The following is a 20,726-nucleotide window of genomic DNA, read 5'->3' as shown; positions in this document are numbered from 1 at the left end:
ACGAAATTGATTATTGTTTTATAGTTCATAAATTTCGCTCCTTTTTATCATTATAACTTTAAAGTCAAACGGAATTGATGTAATGATATGAAATGTTTATGAAAATACATAAACTGTGAATGGTGTGCGAATGTCACACAGCACCATCATACACACTCGAAATCACTTTCAGCTGTAGAGTAATCTCATACTCAATTCTTGACTTCGCCTTTAACAGAACTCTGGCGTCACGAATCAAGTACCCGAACCGATAAACAACTACCATTTCTACTACTATGGACATAAGTATGGCTACTTTATCAACGAGACTGACCGAAAGACTCCGGCCTCCGGATTCGTAAGTACAGAAATGGACATCGTCACGTCATTTTAGTTTCTCCGCTTAACGCTCCGTGGCAATGTCTTCCCCTTTTCTTAAAACAAAAGCAAAAACCGCAAAAAAAAAAAAAACCCACTCACATTCAAGTAGAGTGATAACGTGGGAACTCATCCTAGTTTGAATGACACCAGATATTTCCATAAGAAACTGTCTAAACATAACCTATGTATAACTAGTGTACAGTGAGTGTCCATAATGACAATTGCTATGCAGTTCCATTCCACCGACTGTATAAGTCTTGAAATTCGATGGACATATTTAGTGGTAGATTGAGATTTGAGCAATTATGTCTACATCTAAATGATAGGAAGAACTGATAAATCAATTAGAAGTATAAAGATGTCAAGTATTATGTCCGTTTGATATTGGATACATTTGTGCGTGGTCAATAAATGAATGGTGAGATTTTGATGACAATATTATTACTCCATGTCGAATATAGTGCAGGCCGTTTTACTTATATTTCTTCTATCGTTTTCTAATGTTATATTGTTTTTGATACCACACTGATTTCAGATTTAGAGAATCTACAATTTGATTTGCGATATCAGAAGGTCTGCTTATGAGGCTTGACCGGTGATCTGATTGACCGGTGACATTATTTTCCCCACAACAACTTGAGAATTCGTAGCATGAATTCGTATCTTCACAGATTATTCAAAATCTCATGGAACTTTTTTTTTCCTTTGCAGAATGAGAATAAATGTTGAAAATGTGTTTTTTTTTTTTGTTTTTTTTCATGTGTTCTTCACACAGCAATGGCCGGGCGAGGTATCCTTCGCCGATTTCACCAACCCCCAGACCAGGGACTGGTGGGCTTACTTCGGCTCTGAGTTTTCCAAGGAGCTCCCCTTCGATGGCGTTGTCATGGTAATGCAACCACGATGAGAGTACCCCCCCCCCCCTTCCGCCTCCCGCACACCTACCACTAAACCGAGCCATTACATTGGCGGATTCACGAGGTGGTGCACCGGGCGCCCCCCCCCCTTTATTTCTTTTAAACAAAAGAAATAAAAAGAAAAATTGGAGGAGGACGCGTGGGCCCACTCTCACTTTAATTTTGTAAAGGCGTCACTCTTTACGGAATTTTTGGATCCGCCCCTGTATTGATTATCATCATTATTTCCTTATCTGTGTAAAATATGTCAGCATGTCTTAAATTAATTCATACGCAACAGTTGATTTGTGAGGGCGCTGTGACGTATGTTACAATACTGTGGGTTATACTCTGAACCCTTGAACTGGGAATCCCGAGTTCGAATCTTACCTGATGCTCACATCCTTTGACAGGATATTCCGTCTTCGTTGTCTCTCTCTTTACCCGTATCAGACGATGAACGAGCCTGGTAATATGGTGAATGGATCTCACAAAGGGTGTGGCAACAGGAAATGGAATTTCCCTCCCTGGGTTCCAGGTAAGTCAAAACCAAGTTTAGAACAGGAGACAGATATATACTGAGTAGGTAGATGAATAGATAGATAGATGAATAGATAGATGGATGGATGGATGGATGGATAGATAGATATATAGATAGATAGATAGATAGATAGATAGATAGATAGATAGATGTATAGATAGAGAGATAGATAGACAGATATATAAATAGATAGATAGAGAGAGATAGATTGGTAGCTAGATAGATAGATAAATAGATAGATATACAAAGAGATAGATGGATAGAGACAGAGACAAACAGAGAAAAATAGAAAGGAGAGAGGGAGAGAGAGAGAAAGAGCAATGTGTGTATGTGAGAGTGTGTGTGTTTGTTTGTGTATTAAAGAGAGAGGAGTAAAAGAAGGAGAGATTAGAAATACATGTATGTGAGCATGACGAAATCTTTGCACTTTAATTTGAAAAAAAGGCGTCTCTTACAGGCAATTAAGGGCACCTCCAAGATTTTTTTTTCTTTTCAAAGGTTAGAAAAGTGCAAAGTTCTGTACACAGTTACAGCTACAACATGACAGAACCGTAACAATCAAGATGTGTGTTAATGTATAATTACTCATAAATGTTAAATCAACGTCAACTCATGAAAGTACAGTTTCGTGATTACACACATTACATTTTTTCCTCATGCAAAATATAATGTACTTTCGGCTTTATCGTCTAGGCGGCAGTAATCATGCAAAATCAATTTGAGATCAAGACATTTTTTTTTCGTCAAAAGTTTCAGTCCACATGAATGCGAATATGGAAATATATCAAAAGAACACTGCCATGTTGTATTGTTCACTTTAAATTCAACCCAATTACACTTGCAATGCGTCACTGCAGAAGACATCACCACCCTCGCATTCAATTCTTCTTGAACACGACCGTGTTGATGCTCTACACGGCCATTTTCTTGCCCTCAGAACTTCACAGTCGCATGTTGTATTACCGGACCATCTGCATGGACTATGAACAGCATCTGGGTCTTCATTACAATGTTCACAGTCTCAATGGACATTTCTCCGCAGAAGCCGGCCAACAGTAAGTCTATGTCTCACATGAATAGATATTATTCTCAAAAGATACATAATTATGTTTAAGATAAGATCTGAAAAAAAAAAAGAAACTGTGAAATACACAAAAGATTTACTGGTGATGTCTGTCGTGTTTCGCATCCAAGTAAACATACTTGTTTCACCTCCAGTGACTTCAGATGCTACTTCTGCTCAAATTCCACTCAATAGTCCTTGTTAGACGAGAAAGATTGAGGTTTATATTCTTAATCCTTTATTTTCTTTCGCAGATTTGTATCGAAACAATTGAATATAATTCCTCTTGGGTCAAAAGCAATCGTGTTGAACATAGGCCAATATGGGGATGCTATTTGTAGACAGAGCTCTCCCCAATCAACCACATGCTTATTACACTTTTTAAGGTGCTTTTACTGAGTTTTTCATGAGTGATGGAGAAGGTTTATTTCATAAGCAAGACCAGCCGTCCTGCAAGTGTGCAGAATCTTACAGGGATAGCTCTAAAAGCACACTCATTTTATATCATACCGATCGAGTTCTGCAAGATTGCTGTTTGTGTATGAATGCTATACATCTACTCGTGTTGTGCGTGCCTTTCGCCGTTATGATACTATAATCAGGAATACTATAAGACTCTTGAAGATTTCATCTGACGCCACCAGACGGGATAATGTTATGATGTCACACCCCTCTCCCGTCCCCCTTACTATCATAGCACACTTATCTTCACTAACTTTTCAGCTAGGAAAAGGTTTAGACCCGTTCCCCTTAAAGTAAAAGAACAACAGCAACGTACTTTTTTTATTGATTTGTTATCACCGCACTATTTCTTCAAAACTCTCCTCAACCTTCCTAGTTTGATGGAACAAGTTAAACCTAACCAGCGCAGTGTTGTCCTGTCCCGATCTACCTTTTCGGGAACAGGACGCTTTGCGGGACACGCTCTCGGGAACCAGAAGGCGACATGGGGAGCTATGTATAATTCTCTTGTCGGTAAGAAGTAGACATCGTCAATCAGAATTAGATATTGCTTTAAAATTACGTTTGATCTGCCAACTTCTAAATGCTTTTAGTCATTGCATGATGTAATGTCTTAATCCCCCCCCCCCAAAAAAAAAAAATGAATAAGTAAAACAAGCAAATGAAATGAAATGCCCCACCATATTTTTAATTTCACGTCCAGCAATTTCTCTTTGTGCATACGGGAAGACAATTATTCAACGTCACCTACGTTTCTTTTCCTGGTCGACCAGGAATAAGAGCTCATTACTTTTTGCATGTTCGATCACATTGTTCTATGTTGCAAATGTTTGCCCTGTCAGTGCCTGTCCTATGAAATTGAGAGAAATTCGGAATGCTGAAACTTATTTACTGTTAATCGTATTGCTGTTATGTCTTGTCATTTGTCTTTTCAGCCACACTGGAGTTCAATCTCTTTGGAATCCCATATGTGAGTAAATGGATTACGGATATTTGCAGTGCACGCCGATGTATTTGTATGGTTTGAAGGGTTCTGTGCTCTGTAGGCATTCATTTCCCTACGTCATCAATCCCGACCTTTGCATACGTTATATACCTACTTGCCGAATGACAATGTCGAAAGAAAAAAAAAAATGTATACGGCAATTTCCGCTCCTTTAGAGGAAAGAAAGCAGGATTTTGTTGGTTTTTGTTGTTGTTGAGCCGCTAAATTGTCGAAATTCCTAAGGAAATGTGAATAGATTTACGGTGCCTTTTTCTCTCAAGGTGTGATCTGAAGGGCTTACAGCATCTCTCGATTCCTTTTAAAACAGTCTAACGATTATCTGCGAAATCAACCACAACGGACATGATGACTGCATGTCCTAAGGTCTACATCTAAGTTTGACCAAATTTCAAACAAACTGCACTTCATAAACAAATATCTTGTAGTTATAGTCTAGGACCCCCATTACAGCTAACACACTAGAGTCACCCAGTTGATTTTGAGAAGAGAAGTGATATGTTACAGGTCGTTCTTAACTGTCGCATATTTTGCCATAAAATCTCCTAGGAACTGGACCTAATCTTAAAAAAAAAAAAAAAAAAAAAAGCCAACCCTCCTGTCTCGTTGAATCCTTTCTGTCAGGTTGGACCCAACACTTGTGGTTACTATGACAACGCCGATGATGAGTTGTGCATCAGGTGGACCCAGATGTCGGCGTTCTTCCCAATCTTCCGATTCTACAAAGCTAGGGGAACCGAAGTAAGTGAAAAAAAAAAGAACACATAATTTACCTTCATACGGTGATCCTTAACTTCTAGGATAAGCTCTATGCGGCGCCAAGTGTCTCACCGTCGATTTCGTTACGAAATGGAAATTTATTAGTGGAAAAAATGAGCAAAATCGATAGTGCGACACTTGGTGACCCATAGAGCCTATCTTCGAAGTTAACTTGTCCTCGAAGTGAAGAATCACCGTCTGAACGTATCTATTATGTAACACATAGTGTTTATTGTGGGTTTTTTTCCATCTTTTTACGTTTAAATAGATGATGTGAATTTCAATATGAATTTGTATGTTTATGTGTTATTTTGTTTATATTAAGGATGTGATTAATGACGTGTTTATATTAGTAGGTGTGAACAGGCCCACTGGGAGAACAGTACTCAGATTTAGTGAAGTGGCTATCCTGTACAGATAAAACTGGATAATGATAGTAAAATAGTAATAACAATGACAACAACACCAACAATAACAACAACAAATAGTATTAGTAGTAGTAATGATAATAATAATGATAATGATAATGATAATGATAATGATAATAATAATGATAATGATAATAATAATGATAATGATAATAATCATAATAATGAAGAAGAAAATAATAGTAATGATAATAACCCCACCCCAACCCCCCCCCCCCCCCCCCCCATTGCAGCATGCAGACCCAGCCGCTCTTGGCGCGGACTTCATCAACAACGTCCGGTCGGCCATCGACACCCGCTATCAGCTGCTACCGTACATCTACACCCAGTTCTACCACGCTCGACTGGACGGCTTTACCGTCGTCAGATCAGTGGTCAGCGAGTGAGTATAGTGTGACGTCATAATCCCCATTCTGACGTCATGATGTAATTAAAAGAAGTAAGTTACGCTCTGTCTGCTATTAAACCTATGCTTTAAATCAAGCGTATAAGTATCTCTATGAAACAGATTTACGATCAGTGTTGATGGTGTGCTCGATTCACTGAGTTATGCTCGATAAATCGAACGTAAAATCGATCGTAACTCTTCATAAAACGGGCCCCAGGTGTCCTTGCTACCAAACACTATGTCTTCTACTCTGATGGAGGACATTATAAAGTCAAGATCAATATTATATGAAACATATTGATATAATTTCCTGTCTCTTTTACCAGGTTCCCGTCGTTTGAGAAGAACGTCTGGGACGTGGACTGGGAGTTCTTCCTGGGACCAGCCGTACTCGTGTCACCAGTTCTAGACGAGGTAATTGAACGGTTCTAGGACAATTACCCCCTGGACTATTACCCCAGACCTTTCCCCTGACCATTGAACATGTCTTTACCTCTGCGTGTTATGACAAGCGACTATCGGTTTATATATCAGGATCGTTTATATTCGGATATCCATGCCATAAGCTAGAAATTGTTAACCGTACTGATATCTAGAATAAGTACACTGATAAACGTTAACACAAATCAGAAAACTTAGAAATGAACCTTAATAACCTATCCGTAAAGTTATGATTTAGTTTGACACAATTTGATTAATGGCTTTCTGTGTCATCATCAAAAGTAAAATACAATTGTCCATTTAATCAGAAGATGCATTTCTTCTGTACAACAATAGTGTGTGACAAATACGGCAATGATTTGAAAAACAAAACAAAAGATAAATCACGTTTCAAAATGTTACATACACAGGATGGTCTCCGGAGGCATGCTAGTGGAGTACGGCATTGTTTTAATGCGACAGCTAGAGATGTGGAAACGTCTACCACCTGTTACCCTTGAATTGCCTTTCTTTGTTTGTTCGTTGGTTTGTGTGTTTGTTGGTTTGTTTTCATTTCTAATCACTATGTATCATTCTGGCAGAGGATCAGTAGATTCATTTTTCTCATGTCTTTTTTTTTTTTCTTATTCAAGTTTTATTTTCTCTCTTCTCTCCACGCAGGGTGATACATCCGTCAACATTTACATTCCGCATGATAGATTCTACAATTTCTACACCGTAAGTACAAAGCTACATGGAGTGTAATTATTTAGCCTACTGCAGTAAACTGGCGTTTTAGACAATTATGTGGCATTATTAATTGCAACTGACTAACATTTTCAGTTGCATGGAAATTATTAATATTATTATTGTTATTATCATAATAATAATTGTAATGCTGCTGCTGCCGCTGATGATGATTATCATTATTATTATCATTGATATTATAACTTATAAGTATTTATTGTTATTACATTATATTCACAAATTATTATTTTTAATATAAATGATATTTCTACTGCCGTTGTTGTTAGATTATCAGCACAATTTGTTTTCAAGTGTAACAAAAAAATAAAAGCTGCTGAAAACTGCTTATCCAATAGTGGCGAGCCAATGGAGTAAAATGGAGTCAAAAGGGGTCTGAGCTTTCGATCACAGCAGAATCTTCGTCAGAGGCAAAATGACGAAGATTCTGCTAGGATCGAAAGCTCAGGCCCCTTTTGACTCCACAATTCGTTTTTATCAATTTGTCACTGTACGGCCTCTCACTATCCATGATTCTATCTTTTGTATCATTACGATCTGACACAGGGCGAGCAGATAGCAACGAGTCTAAAGGACAGTAACACCACCCTCCCGGCGCCTCTTGATACCATCCCCGTGCTGATCAGGGGTGGGTACATCGTTCCCCTCCAGCTCGGCACAGCGAACTCCACTCAGTACAGGTACGTCTCGAATTCGTACAAATCTCAATTCAATTCATTTCAATAGTTTGTTTATTTCCATCATTAAAAAAGAAGAAAAGAAAACATGATTCAAATCTGCACAACTTGTACGTTTGTCTTTTATTCATCTGTTAAGGACAGTTTTTTCGAATACGAGAGAAAGTATATGAACGAATAATGTCATAATAAAGAAACAATGCACACTTTGTCATGGCAACAAAAACATGTAAGTAATCATAACGACAGAAAACAGTGTTCCACTAAAAAGCCAAGCCAATCTCCATTCAATATCGTATTTTAAGGCTTATTTGACTTGATATAATTTGGGTTGGTGTGATGTAATCAACGGCGTAAATCCGTCCTGAGGAGTGGGGGGGATGGTCACCATCACCACGATTACAAGCCCACCGGACCGGCGCAGCCTTGGGGAGGGGGGGGGGGAGAAGCTTGGTGCCCCCCCCCCCACACACACACACACTTTATACACAGGGATCGGATGTCCCACTCTTTTGCATGAAATATAATGTGGGAGGAAAGTGGCAGCAAGAATATGAAGACGAAGTTCTTGTTGCCTTTTTTTTTTTTTTTTTTGCTTATCAGATGACTTTCGGCGGAAAATCAGACCTTAAAAGTATGAAAATATATATATATTTTTTAATATTATGTGAAAGGGAGCAGAACGACCGAACGGGGGGAGGTTGTGTATGGGGGTGGTAGCCTTCTCCCACACGAGGAAGATTTTGCATTTTCAGCCCTGAAATTCAGCGATCTGGTGCACACTTTTGGTAAAAAGTGTGTTTTCTTTTCTTTAAAAAAATAAGAAAATGAAATATTCACAATATATTATTGAATGACTAAATCGTGGTATTTCAGCTCTTGCTCCGCATGTGCGACATCACTATGAAGGCCTACTAAATAGTGGGGTCTATCACCGGCGTAGACAGGATTTGATCTAAGGAGGAGCGGTTATGTGAGGGAGCGAAGCAAGCGGGGGGGGGGGGGGGAGGGTATGGTAGGCAAATGGTAGGGGGGAAAATTTTGACATTTTACAGTCCAAAAACTGCCATTTGTAGCTATATTCTTCGCTTTGGAAATTAAGGGAGGGGCACACCGGGCGCAACTGCTGTCAATCACTGGCAGCAACATCAGGAGAATGGCATAGCGATTAAATGCGAGCGAGCTTGAAAATTTTGACATTTTACAGTCCAAAAACTGCCGTTTGTAGCTGTACTTTTTCGCTTTGGAAATTAAGGGGGACCGCACCGGGCGCAACTGCTGTCAATCACTGGCAGCAACATCAGGAGAATGGCATAGCGGTTAAATGCGAGCGAGCGGAGCGAGCGAGCTTCAAAATTTTGACATTTTACAGTCCAAAGACTGCCGTTTGTGGCTGTATTTTTTTTTTTTTTTTTCGCTTTGGAAATTAAGGGGGGCACACCGGGCGCAACTGCCGGAAATTACTGGCAGCAACATCAGGAGAATGGCATAACGATTAAATGCGAGCGAGCGGAGCGAGTGAGCTTGAAAATTTTGATATTTTACAGTCCCCAAAACTGTCCTTTGTGGCTGTAATTTTTCGCTTTGGAAATTAAGGGGGGCGCACCGGGCGAAAATTGCTGGCAATTACTGGCAGCAACATCAGGAGAATGGCATAATGATTAAATGCGAGCGAGCGAAGCGAGTGAGCATAAATTTTTTTACATTTTACAGTCCCCAAAACTGTCGTTTGTGGCTTTTTATTTCGCTTTGGAAATTAAGGGGGCGCACAGGGCGAAAACTACTGGCAATTACTGGCAGCAGCATCAGGAGAATGGCATAATAATGAATGCGAGCGAGCGAAGCGAGCGAGCTTCAAAATTTTGACATTTTACAGTCCAAAAACTGCCGTTTGTAGCTATATTTTTCGCTTTGGAAATTAAGGGGGGCGCACCGGGCGAAAACTGCTGGCAATTATTGGCAGCAAAATCAATAGAATAGAATAATGATCAAATGCGAGCGAGCGAGGCGAGCGAGCTTCAAAATTTTGACATTTTACAGTCCAAAGACTGCCGTTTGTCGCTGTATTTTTTTTTTTTCGCTTTGGAAATTAAGGGGGGCACACCTCGGGCGCAACTGCCGGCAATTACTGGCAGCAACATCAGGAGAATGGAATAATGATTTAATGCGAGCGAGCGAAGCGAGTGAGCTTGAAAATTTTGATATTTTACAGTCCCCAAAACTGTCCTTTATGGCTGTATATATATATATATATATATATATATTTTTTTTTTTTTTTTTTTTTTTTTTTTGCTTTGGAAATGAAGGGGGGCGCACCGGGCGAAAACTGCTGGCAATTATTGGCAGCAAAATCAATAGAATGGAATAATGATCAAATGCGAGCGAGCGAAGCGAGCGAGCTTCAAAATTTTGACATTTTACAGTCCAAAGACTGCCGTCTGTCGCTGTATTTTTTTTTTTTTTTCGCTTTGGAAATTAAGGGGGGGGGGGCACACCGGGAGAAAACTGCTGGCAATTACTGGCAGCAACATCAGGAGAATGGCATAATGATTAAATGCGAGCGAGCGAAGCGAGTGAACTTAAAATTTTTGACATTTTACAGTCCCCCAAACTGTCGTTTGTGGCTGTTTTTTTTTTCCGCTTTGGAAATTAAGGGGGCGCACCGGGCGCAACTGCTGTCAGTCAGTGGCAGCAACATTAGGAGAACGGCATAGCGGTTAAATGCGAGCGAGCGGAGCGAGCGAGCTTTAAAATTTTTACATTTTACACTAAAAAAACTGCCGTTTGTAGCTATATTTTTCGCTTTTGTTTGTCCCACTTTTATGGGGGAACCATCCCCCCCATCGACGCCTCTGCATAATGAGGGTGCTTTTGTTAAGTGAAAGATCTGTTACACACCCTTTGATAAATTAGGGAAATATACGTCAATGTCAAAAGTGTACAAAGTTTATCGAAAGGGATCCTGTATAGTGCAACTTTTGCATGTTTATTGCAATGCAACGATCTGGTGCATAGTTCTGGCGATATTTGGACAATTTTCCATTTAGAAAGTTCGAGATTTGTCCTCATCTCTGGAATTGCTTGGGGGATAAATGATTTGTCTGCTTAAACACTTCCGTAGGGGTGGGGCAAATGCCCCTTTGCCCCCCCCCCCCATAGACTCGACGCCAATGATCTTCCCTGGGTATGCCCATAGATGTATCCTGACTGAGTCATCAGTCACTGTCGTTTCTCAGGAATGATTCAGGAAATGGAGGGGGTTCAATTATGGCTATATAGTTTTTGTTATTGTTTTTTTTTGTTTCTTTTCGTACATATTTTGCAGATGGTCCCCAGTTACTCGCGTCATAGCATGTTTACATGTAGGCCTATACTATTTGACGTTGTCAACGTCTGAGCCACACCTTACAGTGCATGTCGATTTTACTTTCTTCGCGAGCGAGCGAAGCGAGCGAGCGCTTGAGAAAATCATACATTTTCCTACAAGATAGAATACTGTTCAGCTCTGTTACCTGTCTGAAGGCCGGCGTACAAACGTCATGCAATATGCCAAAAATTGATACAATCACATTTCTGCTTCCTCCATTTTTTTTTTCCCTCAAAATTCAGGGGGGATGATTGTACAGGCCATCCCCCCTCCTCCATTTCAGGGGGGGGGGATATATCCCCCCCATCCCCCCCGGATTTACGCCCATGGATGTAATGTAATGTGATTTGATATCATATCATATTCTATTTGGTTTTATGACATGATGATGATAGTACAAAAGGGTAGGGTACGTGGTATGCGATAGCTTGATATGCAATGGCTATGATGTGATACGATGTGATGTGATGTGATGTGATGTGATGTGATGTGATGTGATGTGATGTGATGTGATGTGATGTGATGTGATGTGATGTGATGTGATGTGATGTGATGTGATGTGATGTGATGTGATGTGATGTGATGTGATGTGATGTGATGTGATGTGATGTGATGTGATGTGAAGTGGTGTGATGTGATGCGATGCGATGCGATGCGATGCGATGCGATGCGATGCGATGCGATGCGATGTGATGTGATGTGATGTGATGTGATAAGAGTATAATATTCGTGATTTTTTTTTGTTGTACACGTAATTGGTGTCCAATGAAATTTACTTATTTTACTCCAATCCTGACATTTCCTCCCAGTGGGGGTGGTAATTGGTCTTACTTTTGGCTTTTGGGAAATTATGGCAAGTCTATACATGATCATATTTGTATATTGATGTCATCAGTCGGTGTAATGATGGTGATAATATATAATGATAATAATGATAATAATGATTATAATAATGACAATTATTACCATGATTGAGGTTATGGTAATGAGATTCATGGTAACATTTAATGGTAACAGTGTTCCAATATCAGGAATTGATGACTACAGTCACTTTAAACTGTATTAATAAGAATTCTTGATGAAAATTCAATGTATTATCATGTTATGATTCAGAATTAGTAATAAAGATAACAAGATGATATAACAGAAACCTCAATAATACTTACAATAATCGTGATAATAGTTACAATCATTATCAGTCAAGTTATCACAGTTATTTCTTTTTTTCATCATAACGCTTATTATTGTTCTTGTTTTTGTTTTTATTTGTTTGTTTATTTGTCCGTGTGTTGTTATTATTATAATTATAATTATTATTATTATTATTGTTATTATTATTATCATTATCATTATTATTATTATTGTTATTATTATTATCATTATTATTATTATTATTATTATTATTATTGTTGTTGTATGTAGTCGTCTCAACCCTCTGGAGCTTCGAATCGCCATCCCCGAGGAGCTACAGGAGCAGGCGTACGGGGATCTCTTCTGGGACGACGGAAGCGCGTGGAGTAAGCAAACTTTCTTCCTCCCTCTCCTTCTCCACCTCCTCGTCCTCCCCCCTCCTCCTCCTCCAACCCCTCCACGTCTTCCTCCTCCTCCCCCTCCTCCTCCAACTTTTCCACCCCCTCCTCCTCCAACTCCTCCACCTCTTCCTCCTCATCCTCTTCCTCCTCTGATTCTTCCCCTCCTTCTCCTCCTCCTCCTCCAACTACTCCATCTCTTCTTCCTCCTCTTCCTCCTCCTCCCCCTCCTCCTCCAACTCTTTCACCTCCTGCTCTTCCTCCGCCTCTTCCTCCTCCTCCTTTTCCTCCTCCTCCTCCAACTCCTCCACCTCTTCCTCCTCATCCTCTGATTCTTCCCCCTCCTCCAACTCATCCATCTCTTCTTCCTCCGCTTCCTCCTCCGATTCTTCCCCTTCTCCCCTCCCCCTCCTCCTCTTCCTCTTGTTCCTCCTCCTTCTCTTCTCCTTTTCGTCCTCTTCTTCCATTCTGCGGAAATATATAAAGAAACAAGTGAATTAACAAAGATGCACATTATGTTAAATGAAAATTACTACATCCACTTAATGGCTTGGTTTCGCGAATAACAATCACAAAAACCCAGCAGAGCCTAGAAAAGAGAGAGAGAAAAAAAATGTTGTGAAAGAGAGAATCAAATCGCAAAAAAAAAAATGTAGCAGTAGTAAAAAAAGTAATGCAAATGTTGACCAATTTATGCTAAAAACACAATAGGAAAAGAATGAGAAAACTCGACAATTAGGCATGTAGAAACACGTTGAAAAGGAACGTGTCAAAGCCTAATTCGAGGCCAAGTGGAAGTGACTTTAGTGTTGTCAAAAAAGATGGTGGCACATTAAAATAATGACGTCATTCCTTCATTTTTCTTCCAGACTCCTATGAGAGACAGGTGGATCTGTACTTGGAATTCTTCGCCGATCAGGTAATGGGCTAACAACATGATTGTTAGTTGTCACTATAACATATAGCCACTTCCCCGTTTGCTTGTTTGTTTGTTTGTATGTTTGTTTGTTTTTGGTGTGCGTGTGTTACTTGTCAAACATATTCTTTATCAGTGATCATGATTATGATAATTATAAAAAAAAAATCGTTATTAAGATTATTTTATCATGGATATCATTGATAAACAAAATTTTATAACAAAAGAGACAAATTTAATCTAGGAGGTCCATCTTAGAACATTAAATCTAATCTGTGTGACGGGAGAATAATAACAAAAGGAATTAAACTGCTCTCAAATGCTAGTGAGGGACATAAAACAAAGAGAGATTCTACGTTAGCATTACCAATCTTATTTTGGGGCTTTTTATTTCATTTTTTTAAATGGGAATATCTGTGCTGCTTAGTTTTGCTTCTTGTTTTGTTTGTTTGATTATTTTTTACTATTCCGCGTTGTTTATAAATTTGAATTCTTGAAATGTCTGGAATTAAAAACTGCTTTATCCTAATGCGAGTAACGCTAAACTCTTCCGAGTTGAGCCGAACGCACTCGGGTCTTAACCGACGTCCTTTCGGCTTTATCCGTCTCTAAACTTTGCGAAGTTCTTGATTTTGTTTATTTGTTATTACGCTCATTCTTTTATTGTGACAAAAAAAGTTAATGTTTCGGCTGCACACGTAACGTCACAATCACTTGATCAACATGCTCACCTACCATATGACTGATTATCATTGACATTTGACCTTTGACATCTAGAACCGAATCGACATCCTGTCTCAGAGAGTGGGCATGGTCGAGGCCGACCCCAACCTGATCCCCGACCTTCCGGTCATCCAGCGAATCACGATGTACGGCCTGACCAATAATCCCGGTAGCACGGTCGCCGTCAACAACGTGGCGTTACCCACGAGTCAATTCAGATATACGTCATCGAACACGATAGAGCAAGACGTGAGTATACTTTCGAGTATAACACTTTCAAGACCTCAGTGTTCGATATGTCCTTGACGAGACATACAAGCAGGTAGCAAACAGTCACGAAAGAGTTAACAGTCGTCCCTCGTTATATTTTGTCCGACTCTATTCTCTATAGCAAGGGAAATTCTTTTTGTGTTGTTTTGATTTACTGTCATTGTTTCTATGTACACTGATGTAAAGTGATCTCAGTAAAATGATTTTTCTTCACCCTCACTGAAGCTTTTAACGGTGCCATAACCTGCGTTTAAAAGCTGATTTGCATTCTCCAGTTGTTGGTTTAACAATGGGCAAAGTCGGACATGTTTTTTTGTTATGAAGAATATCTATTGACTTTATAAAGTCCGAATACATTACGAAACTGCTTTATTGGACATATTTTCGCGCGCAAATTTTATTGCTAGCCAATCAGAAGGCGGTTCTGGTCCTTGGTGACGCCTTAAAATTCAAACACGATGAAGGACATTGAATCGAAGTAATTATTACATCGTACTCGTTCTGTTACTGTCTTGCGAAAACACTTTTGACGAAATCAATAGCTGTGATCATCGATTAATTCCTTTAAAGGACAAGTTGACCAGTATATTTGGATGAACTTGTCGTTAAAGAAATTCATTTAGTGATCGATCCCACGAACTCTGACGTGTTTTAATCAAAGACTGGATTGTGTTCGTGAGGATGGTGTCTGTATGATCCAAATTAGCTATCACACTTTGATGGAAGCAAAGGGAAACGAGAGTACACATACACATGCATAGTTATATCCAGTGATTTGTATGATAAATACGCAACATCCATAAGAGTGACTCCGATGAGGCAATACAGCTTTTTATAGCTTTTTAAATTGTGTGAGTCTTAAACTTCAATGTCGCTCACGATTTTTCACCCCTCCCCCTCTCACTATTCTTTCCTTTTCTCTGTTCTAATCGTTTTGTTGTCTTTATAGGTGTTTGAAATATGGGATCTGAGCCTCGACATCATCTCCGACCACGTCATCGAGCTCGGAGCTACGGCCAACCCATTCGGCGGCGTCGGAGGAGGATCGTAGATGAAGTTTCTTTCTGTTTTGTTTCTTTCTAAGATCGACGTTATTGCAACAGCCTAATCACATTGTTCACGAACTCGTGCAGGGAGCTTGTTTAGTGTGGATCAATAGACAGTAGTCATAGATCAGCATACAAACGGAATGACGGCCAAAGCATATGAAATATTGTTGTTGGTAGAGATATCTGATTCTTTTTTTTCTCGCACTTTGAACTTGATTGATGATGGAGGTTGTTGAATAATGCTTGAATTACGCGCAAATTATTCTAAGTTAATGGAAAGTATCGGTGCCTTTATTAAATAATTCAACATGCTTTCTGATTTTGTTTCCCGTTTGTAAAATCAGTTTGGTAGAGTTTTCACACGAGAGAACGGCTTCAATGAGAGCAAAAACCCTTTTTTGTTTGCTGCCCTCTTGGTTGGTTTGTATTTTGTATTGACACTTGTGACTGGCAAGCAGCTGTACGTTCAAAGATAGTTCTGTCTTTTCTAAAATTTCAGGTATGACGTTCATAAGCTATAGGATGAATTCTCAAGATGCGTCTTTTTTTTCTTTTTTTTTTTTTGTTGAGGCGGTTGGTTTCCCAAACAGAGGGTCATTTTACTATACTGATATAAAGTATACTTATAGATAAATGAATGAATAGAATTGAATTATTGATTGAATTGAATACTTGAAAAAAATACTTTTGAAAAAACAAAACAAGCGAATAGGGAAAGGTATAGAGGACTTGATAATAATTGTTTTGTAATGAGCTGTTAAAAGATGGTGGTCATTATAGGTATGTACTTAAAACAAAATAATAATGACGTCATTGTGAAAACAAAACAAAACAACACTAATCTAGATAAGGCACAATAAGCGCAAAAAGGTCATAAAATATTTATGCTAACTTCTAGCTTTTTCCAATCGTATTCAACACCTCGCAGTTGCAGTCAACGTCTTAAGCGCTTGTGTTCTCTGCAATGATCACATGTCATTTATTAAAACAGTTTTGTTTAGATCATCTTGCCATGAAAGCAATTTTATTTTCATTTTGTTGTTGTTGATTTATCGCTTGACAGAACCACAATCATGGCATGGTTCCAAACGCCAGTCAAGCACTGACTAAAAACACAAGTGATTTCACCATTGTTATTATGTGTATATTTGACTTGAATTAACATTTTCATAGTATGTAGTTTTTAGCTTCCTTTGCTTATTTACGTTGCTCTGGTTTGTCATTTGGATTGTAGATAAAAACATAAACGTGTGTACAAAAGGAAAGGATACTCAGCAAGACTTACACGAAGAGAAAGAAGCCTGAAGCCTAAAATTGTCTGTCTTTCCACCTAAAACATTTCTTTTCCTTTTTAATTATGTTGACGATTTGACACCTAGTTTTCTGTCAATGTTCAGGCCTAGAAGTTTAATGAATCTGGAAAAAAAAAAACCGAAGTGTGCACCTTGGCATTAATTCCTTGCCAAGAGTGGTGGTCTCCATTTTGTTTTTGTTTTTTTACAGTTTCTTAGTTGCATATTTTCTGAATTCAGCTCGTAAGCTTTATTTGAAATGTACTTTCGAAGGCTTTGATCTTTGGTGTTTGTTTTGATATTTTCTTTGCTAAAAACTTTATAGCTGACGGACCGTTGCGAACAAATGAATACAAGTAGATGGGATAGTGCAGTGTGTGAAAGCATATCAATGTGTAAACGGATCTTATAGTGTGTGTAATCTTCGTTTTTTAGTAGTTTGTACATTTTGATGAAAATAATGTGGAAATCCTCATTTTCGGTGAACATTCGATCTAAAAGCAATATACGTGTGCATGTATATGTTTACCATGCACACAGTCCAAATGTATCCTTGTGGACTATTTCAGTTGTTACACTCTTTGGGTGGAGGTATATACAAGGGCATTGTTGCTGTTGTTTGTTTTCTTTTTTTAAGGGGATATCAATGGATTTTGATATCACACGTAACATATCACCCCAGTAATAGTTTCTTAAACCTGCCCGGTTAAGGCATATTGAATTCTTTTTAATTTACACTCACCTGCCTCTTTTCATTGAAATACTGCATACATAACCTAGTTTTCTAAGCTTTGTAAATATCATCTTTTATATTCATTACTGGTATACGTAGAGCTAAGAATTTGATTTATATCATGATTTGTGTGAGCTATGGTATGTATAATATTGAAGAAAATGACATTCAAAGAAAGATTTTTACGAATGAATCGGATTTATGAAGATATGCAATAAAGTTGAGGATGATAATACTAATTATTGTGTGTCATCGTGAATTCGTTCTTTAAAGACGGGTGTCACTCCTATTTTTTAATAGACATTAGAGTAGAATTATTCGAGTTTGAATTCATAACTATAGACAAAGAGAATGGCAGACGTTTTAAGAAAGTCAGACATAAGATATTGAAAGGAAGGCTTTTCACAAAACCACACTCATTTGGGTGCAACCGCCTATATCTATAAAGCCCGCTATCAAATCCCTTCATCTGCTGGCAATGACGGTTTTGTGAATTCAGTTTATTTTTTTTTTTTTCAGAATAACGAACCCTTTATTTCATTTTCGGATTTAACGAACCTTCGGAATAACGAACCTTCGGCATAATACACCTTCGGAATAACGAAGCTTATTTCGTTTTCAATTCAATTCAATTCAATTCATTTTCATACTTCTCAATGAAGGAATGTACATCAAATATAATAAAAACATAATGAATCATAATATCCGGCTTGGATGTACAGTAAATTGATATAAGCATGTAAAACATATAGCGGTCAATCATCGTACGTTTGGTTCTATGTATAACGCTAAAGATGATGGAACCTACTTAAAAGCGAGCTTGTTAAGCGTAGGTCCCAAATTCTGAACAGAGTGTAAAGATGAGGAACACGGATGCAACGTAGGACCAAAATACAGAGAAACAAAAATGAAAGGCAAAAATACCTGGTGCACTAACAGAAATCTTCTCAATACATTAATAGTGATATACAGACAACCACATTCTGCAGATGTAAGAACAGTTGATTTAACAATGTTGAAAATAGTGTAATAATATGATTTGAATAATGGTGAAAAGATAACAACTCGTAACATGCGAGTCCTCGGAGGACTCGAATGAATGAACGAATGAATGAACGTTCGAAATAATAAACCTTCGGACTACGAGCTGAAACCAAAATTACATTCGACAAAACTATATTCGACAACATGTCATTCAACAAAACCTGCTTAAGTGCTGTTCGAGTCGGTATGGCTTCGTCATCCAGAAATGTAATTTTGCCATCTAATGTATTTGATGAAACAGTTTTGTCGACTTAATTTTATGAATGTCTCAAATAACACGTTTGCCAAATCATCGTCATATATGTTTGTCAAATGATTTTGTCATATATATTCTCTAATTATTTTAATGAATAATTATCTTAAATGGCATCTTTAGCAAGTAATCTGTCAAATATTTTTTTGTCGAAGGATTTTTGTCAAACAATTATTTTATTTATTTGTCTTTTTTTTTTAATGGGGTTAAATCATTTTGGCGTTGGACATAAATATTTTATTCCCATCTGGCATGCCGTACTCCTCATCTCGGCGAAACGCATCCTCGACTTCCAGCTTCTAGACGCCTTCTAGACGCGGCGTTGAAATCCGCTGGGAGGTAAGCAGTAATTATGGACGTCTATTTAGTATCCGAAATGTGTTAGACACGCCAAATTTACTTCTTCGTTATGACAGAAACGTGCGTCAAGGCCACGTTAGGCAATTAAACGTAAGGTAACTAAATACCGATATTGTCAGTGTCGACAGGACGCCTCTGCACAGCCACTGTGCACGTTCACGAGATTATGCCATGACATTGCTATGTAACAGGAATCGATTATATATATATATATATATATATATATGTACACATATTATTTAGTTTGATGGGATAGATTTGCTGGCTAACATGAAAAGGCTGTGGACGAAGAAAGCATGGAATTGTGAATGTTCATATTCAATTAAATCAAATTCAATCATATTATTTCAATTTGATCTAATAAAAGGGTAAAACCCTATAGAAAGTACGCATTTCATCAATCTATAATGTTGTTACCAAGGATTGCGGATTTTTTTAATTCATTGATTTATTAGTATGAATTATCATTATTTGTTTGTTTTTTAAGGGGGCAAAGAATAGTACAATGGCCAGTGATAAAACTGAATAAAAGAATATGTATGATCTGTTTTTGTTTCCCCAATATGATACAGTGCCTCGTCAAGGTAACAATTCAATAAATATGAAATATAGTATTACATTCTGGCCTAAAATACATGAAGATGTATGATTTTACTCAGCAGCGGCACCCCCGCCCCGAAAAGGGTGGTGGTGGTGGGGGGTAAGTGTAGCTTAGACCAAGAAGTTTTGGTCTTTTCGGGGGAGGGGGGGGGGGGGGGAGGTTGACCATAACCTCCTACCCGACTCCCGCTGGCTTTCAGAGAGAAAATGTCCTGCAGCCGGAACTAATACCTAAGTTCATGTTTTTTGTTGGTTTTTTTTTTACATTCACAGAGGTCTGTAGAAATCCGCTTTCGCTAGCCCTATAGGTGCAAAACTTGATACGATATTGAAAAGAAACCTAAATATACTCGTTTCCTACATTTCCCCCTCTATCTTTCGCAAGTTCAACACAGGCATGATCCAGGCTCTATATCTCAGATAACAATAGAAAGAACTTCTCACTTCTGATACTGGAGGGGAGGGGATATGAGGTTGTCCCAACAAACTAATCTGACTATCACTATCGCACCTCACCCTGCAGTATTTCTCTCTGTTAAAAGTATAGATTTACTTTTACCAAGGTTTCCTCTCTGCGATCTTATTGAAGAAGGATTAAGAATCCAATGAAGTAGCAGAGAAACAATAGTCTAAGACACTGTATATGCTATAACATTATTACCTCTATTTCTTTATATTGAAATTGAAAAAGGAGCGAATACCCCGACACATAGAAGGGTTGAAATAGAGAGACAGATAGACATATTATACAGATGGACATGCAAACAAAAGGGATTACTGTTTGGATGGCCTAAATACCAGGGTGTGACGGAACCCACACACTAATAC

General features: G+C 38.4%; 1 protein-coding gene across 1 annotated transcript in view; it reads left to right on the top strand.

Moving 5' to 3' along the window:
• LOC140244632 (sucrase-isomaltase, intestinal-like) overlaps window positions 1-16,035 on the top strand; it is a 28,884-nt gene extending 12,849 nt beyond the window's left edge. Inside the window, exons 8-22 of the mRNA XM_072324253.1 lie at window positions 218-337; window positions 1,136-1,249; window positions 1,710-1,794; window positions 2,735-2,852; window positions 3,699-3,835; window positions 4,258-4,292; window positions 4,950-5,066; window positions 5,746-5,894; window positions 6,227-6,314; window positions 7,002-7,058; window positions 7,632-7,765; window positions 12,552-12,646; window positions 13,528-13,577; window positions 14,352-14,546; window positions 15,517-16,035. Coding sequence (XP_072180354.1) covers window positions 218-337; window positions 1,136-1,249; window positions 1,710-1,794; window positions 2,735-2,852; window positions 3,699-3,835; window positions 4,258-4,292; window positions 4,950-5,066; window positions 5,746-5,894; window positions 6,227-6,314; window positions 7,002-7,058; window positions 7,632-7,765; window positions 12,552-12,646; window positions 13,528-13,577; window positions 14,352-14,546; window positions 15,517-15,618 — 1,596 coding nt within the window. The 3' untranslated portion in view covers window positions 15,619-16,035. The remainder of the gene's footprint in view (window positions 1-217; window positions 338-1,135; window positions 1,250-1,709; window positions 1,795-2,734; window positions 2,853-3,698; window positions 3,836-4,257; window positions 4,293-4,949; window positions 5,067-5,745; window positions 5,895-6,226; window positions 6,315-7,001; window positions 7,059-7,631; window positions 7,766-12,551; window positions 12,647-13,527; window positions 13,578-14,351; window positions 14,547-15,516) is intronic.
• Window positions 16,036-20,726: the final 4,691 nt, after the last annotated feature.

This window comes from Diadema setosum, chromosome 21 (assembly GCF_964275005.1).
Source record: "Diadema setosum chromosome 21, eeDiaSeto1, whole genome shotgun sequence".
Classification (NCBI taxonomy): Eukaryota; Metazoa; Echinodermata; class Echinoidea; order Diadematoida; family Diadematidae; genus Diadema; species Diadema setosum.
The sequence above is the reverse complement of the archived record's forward strand: the minus strand, read 5'-3'. Positions and strand labels throughout refer to the sequence as shown.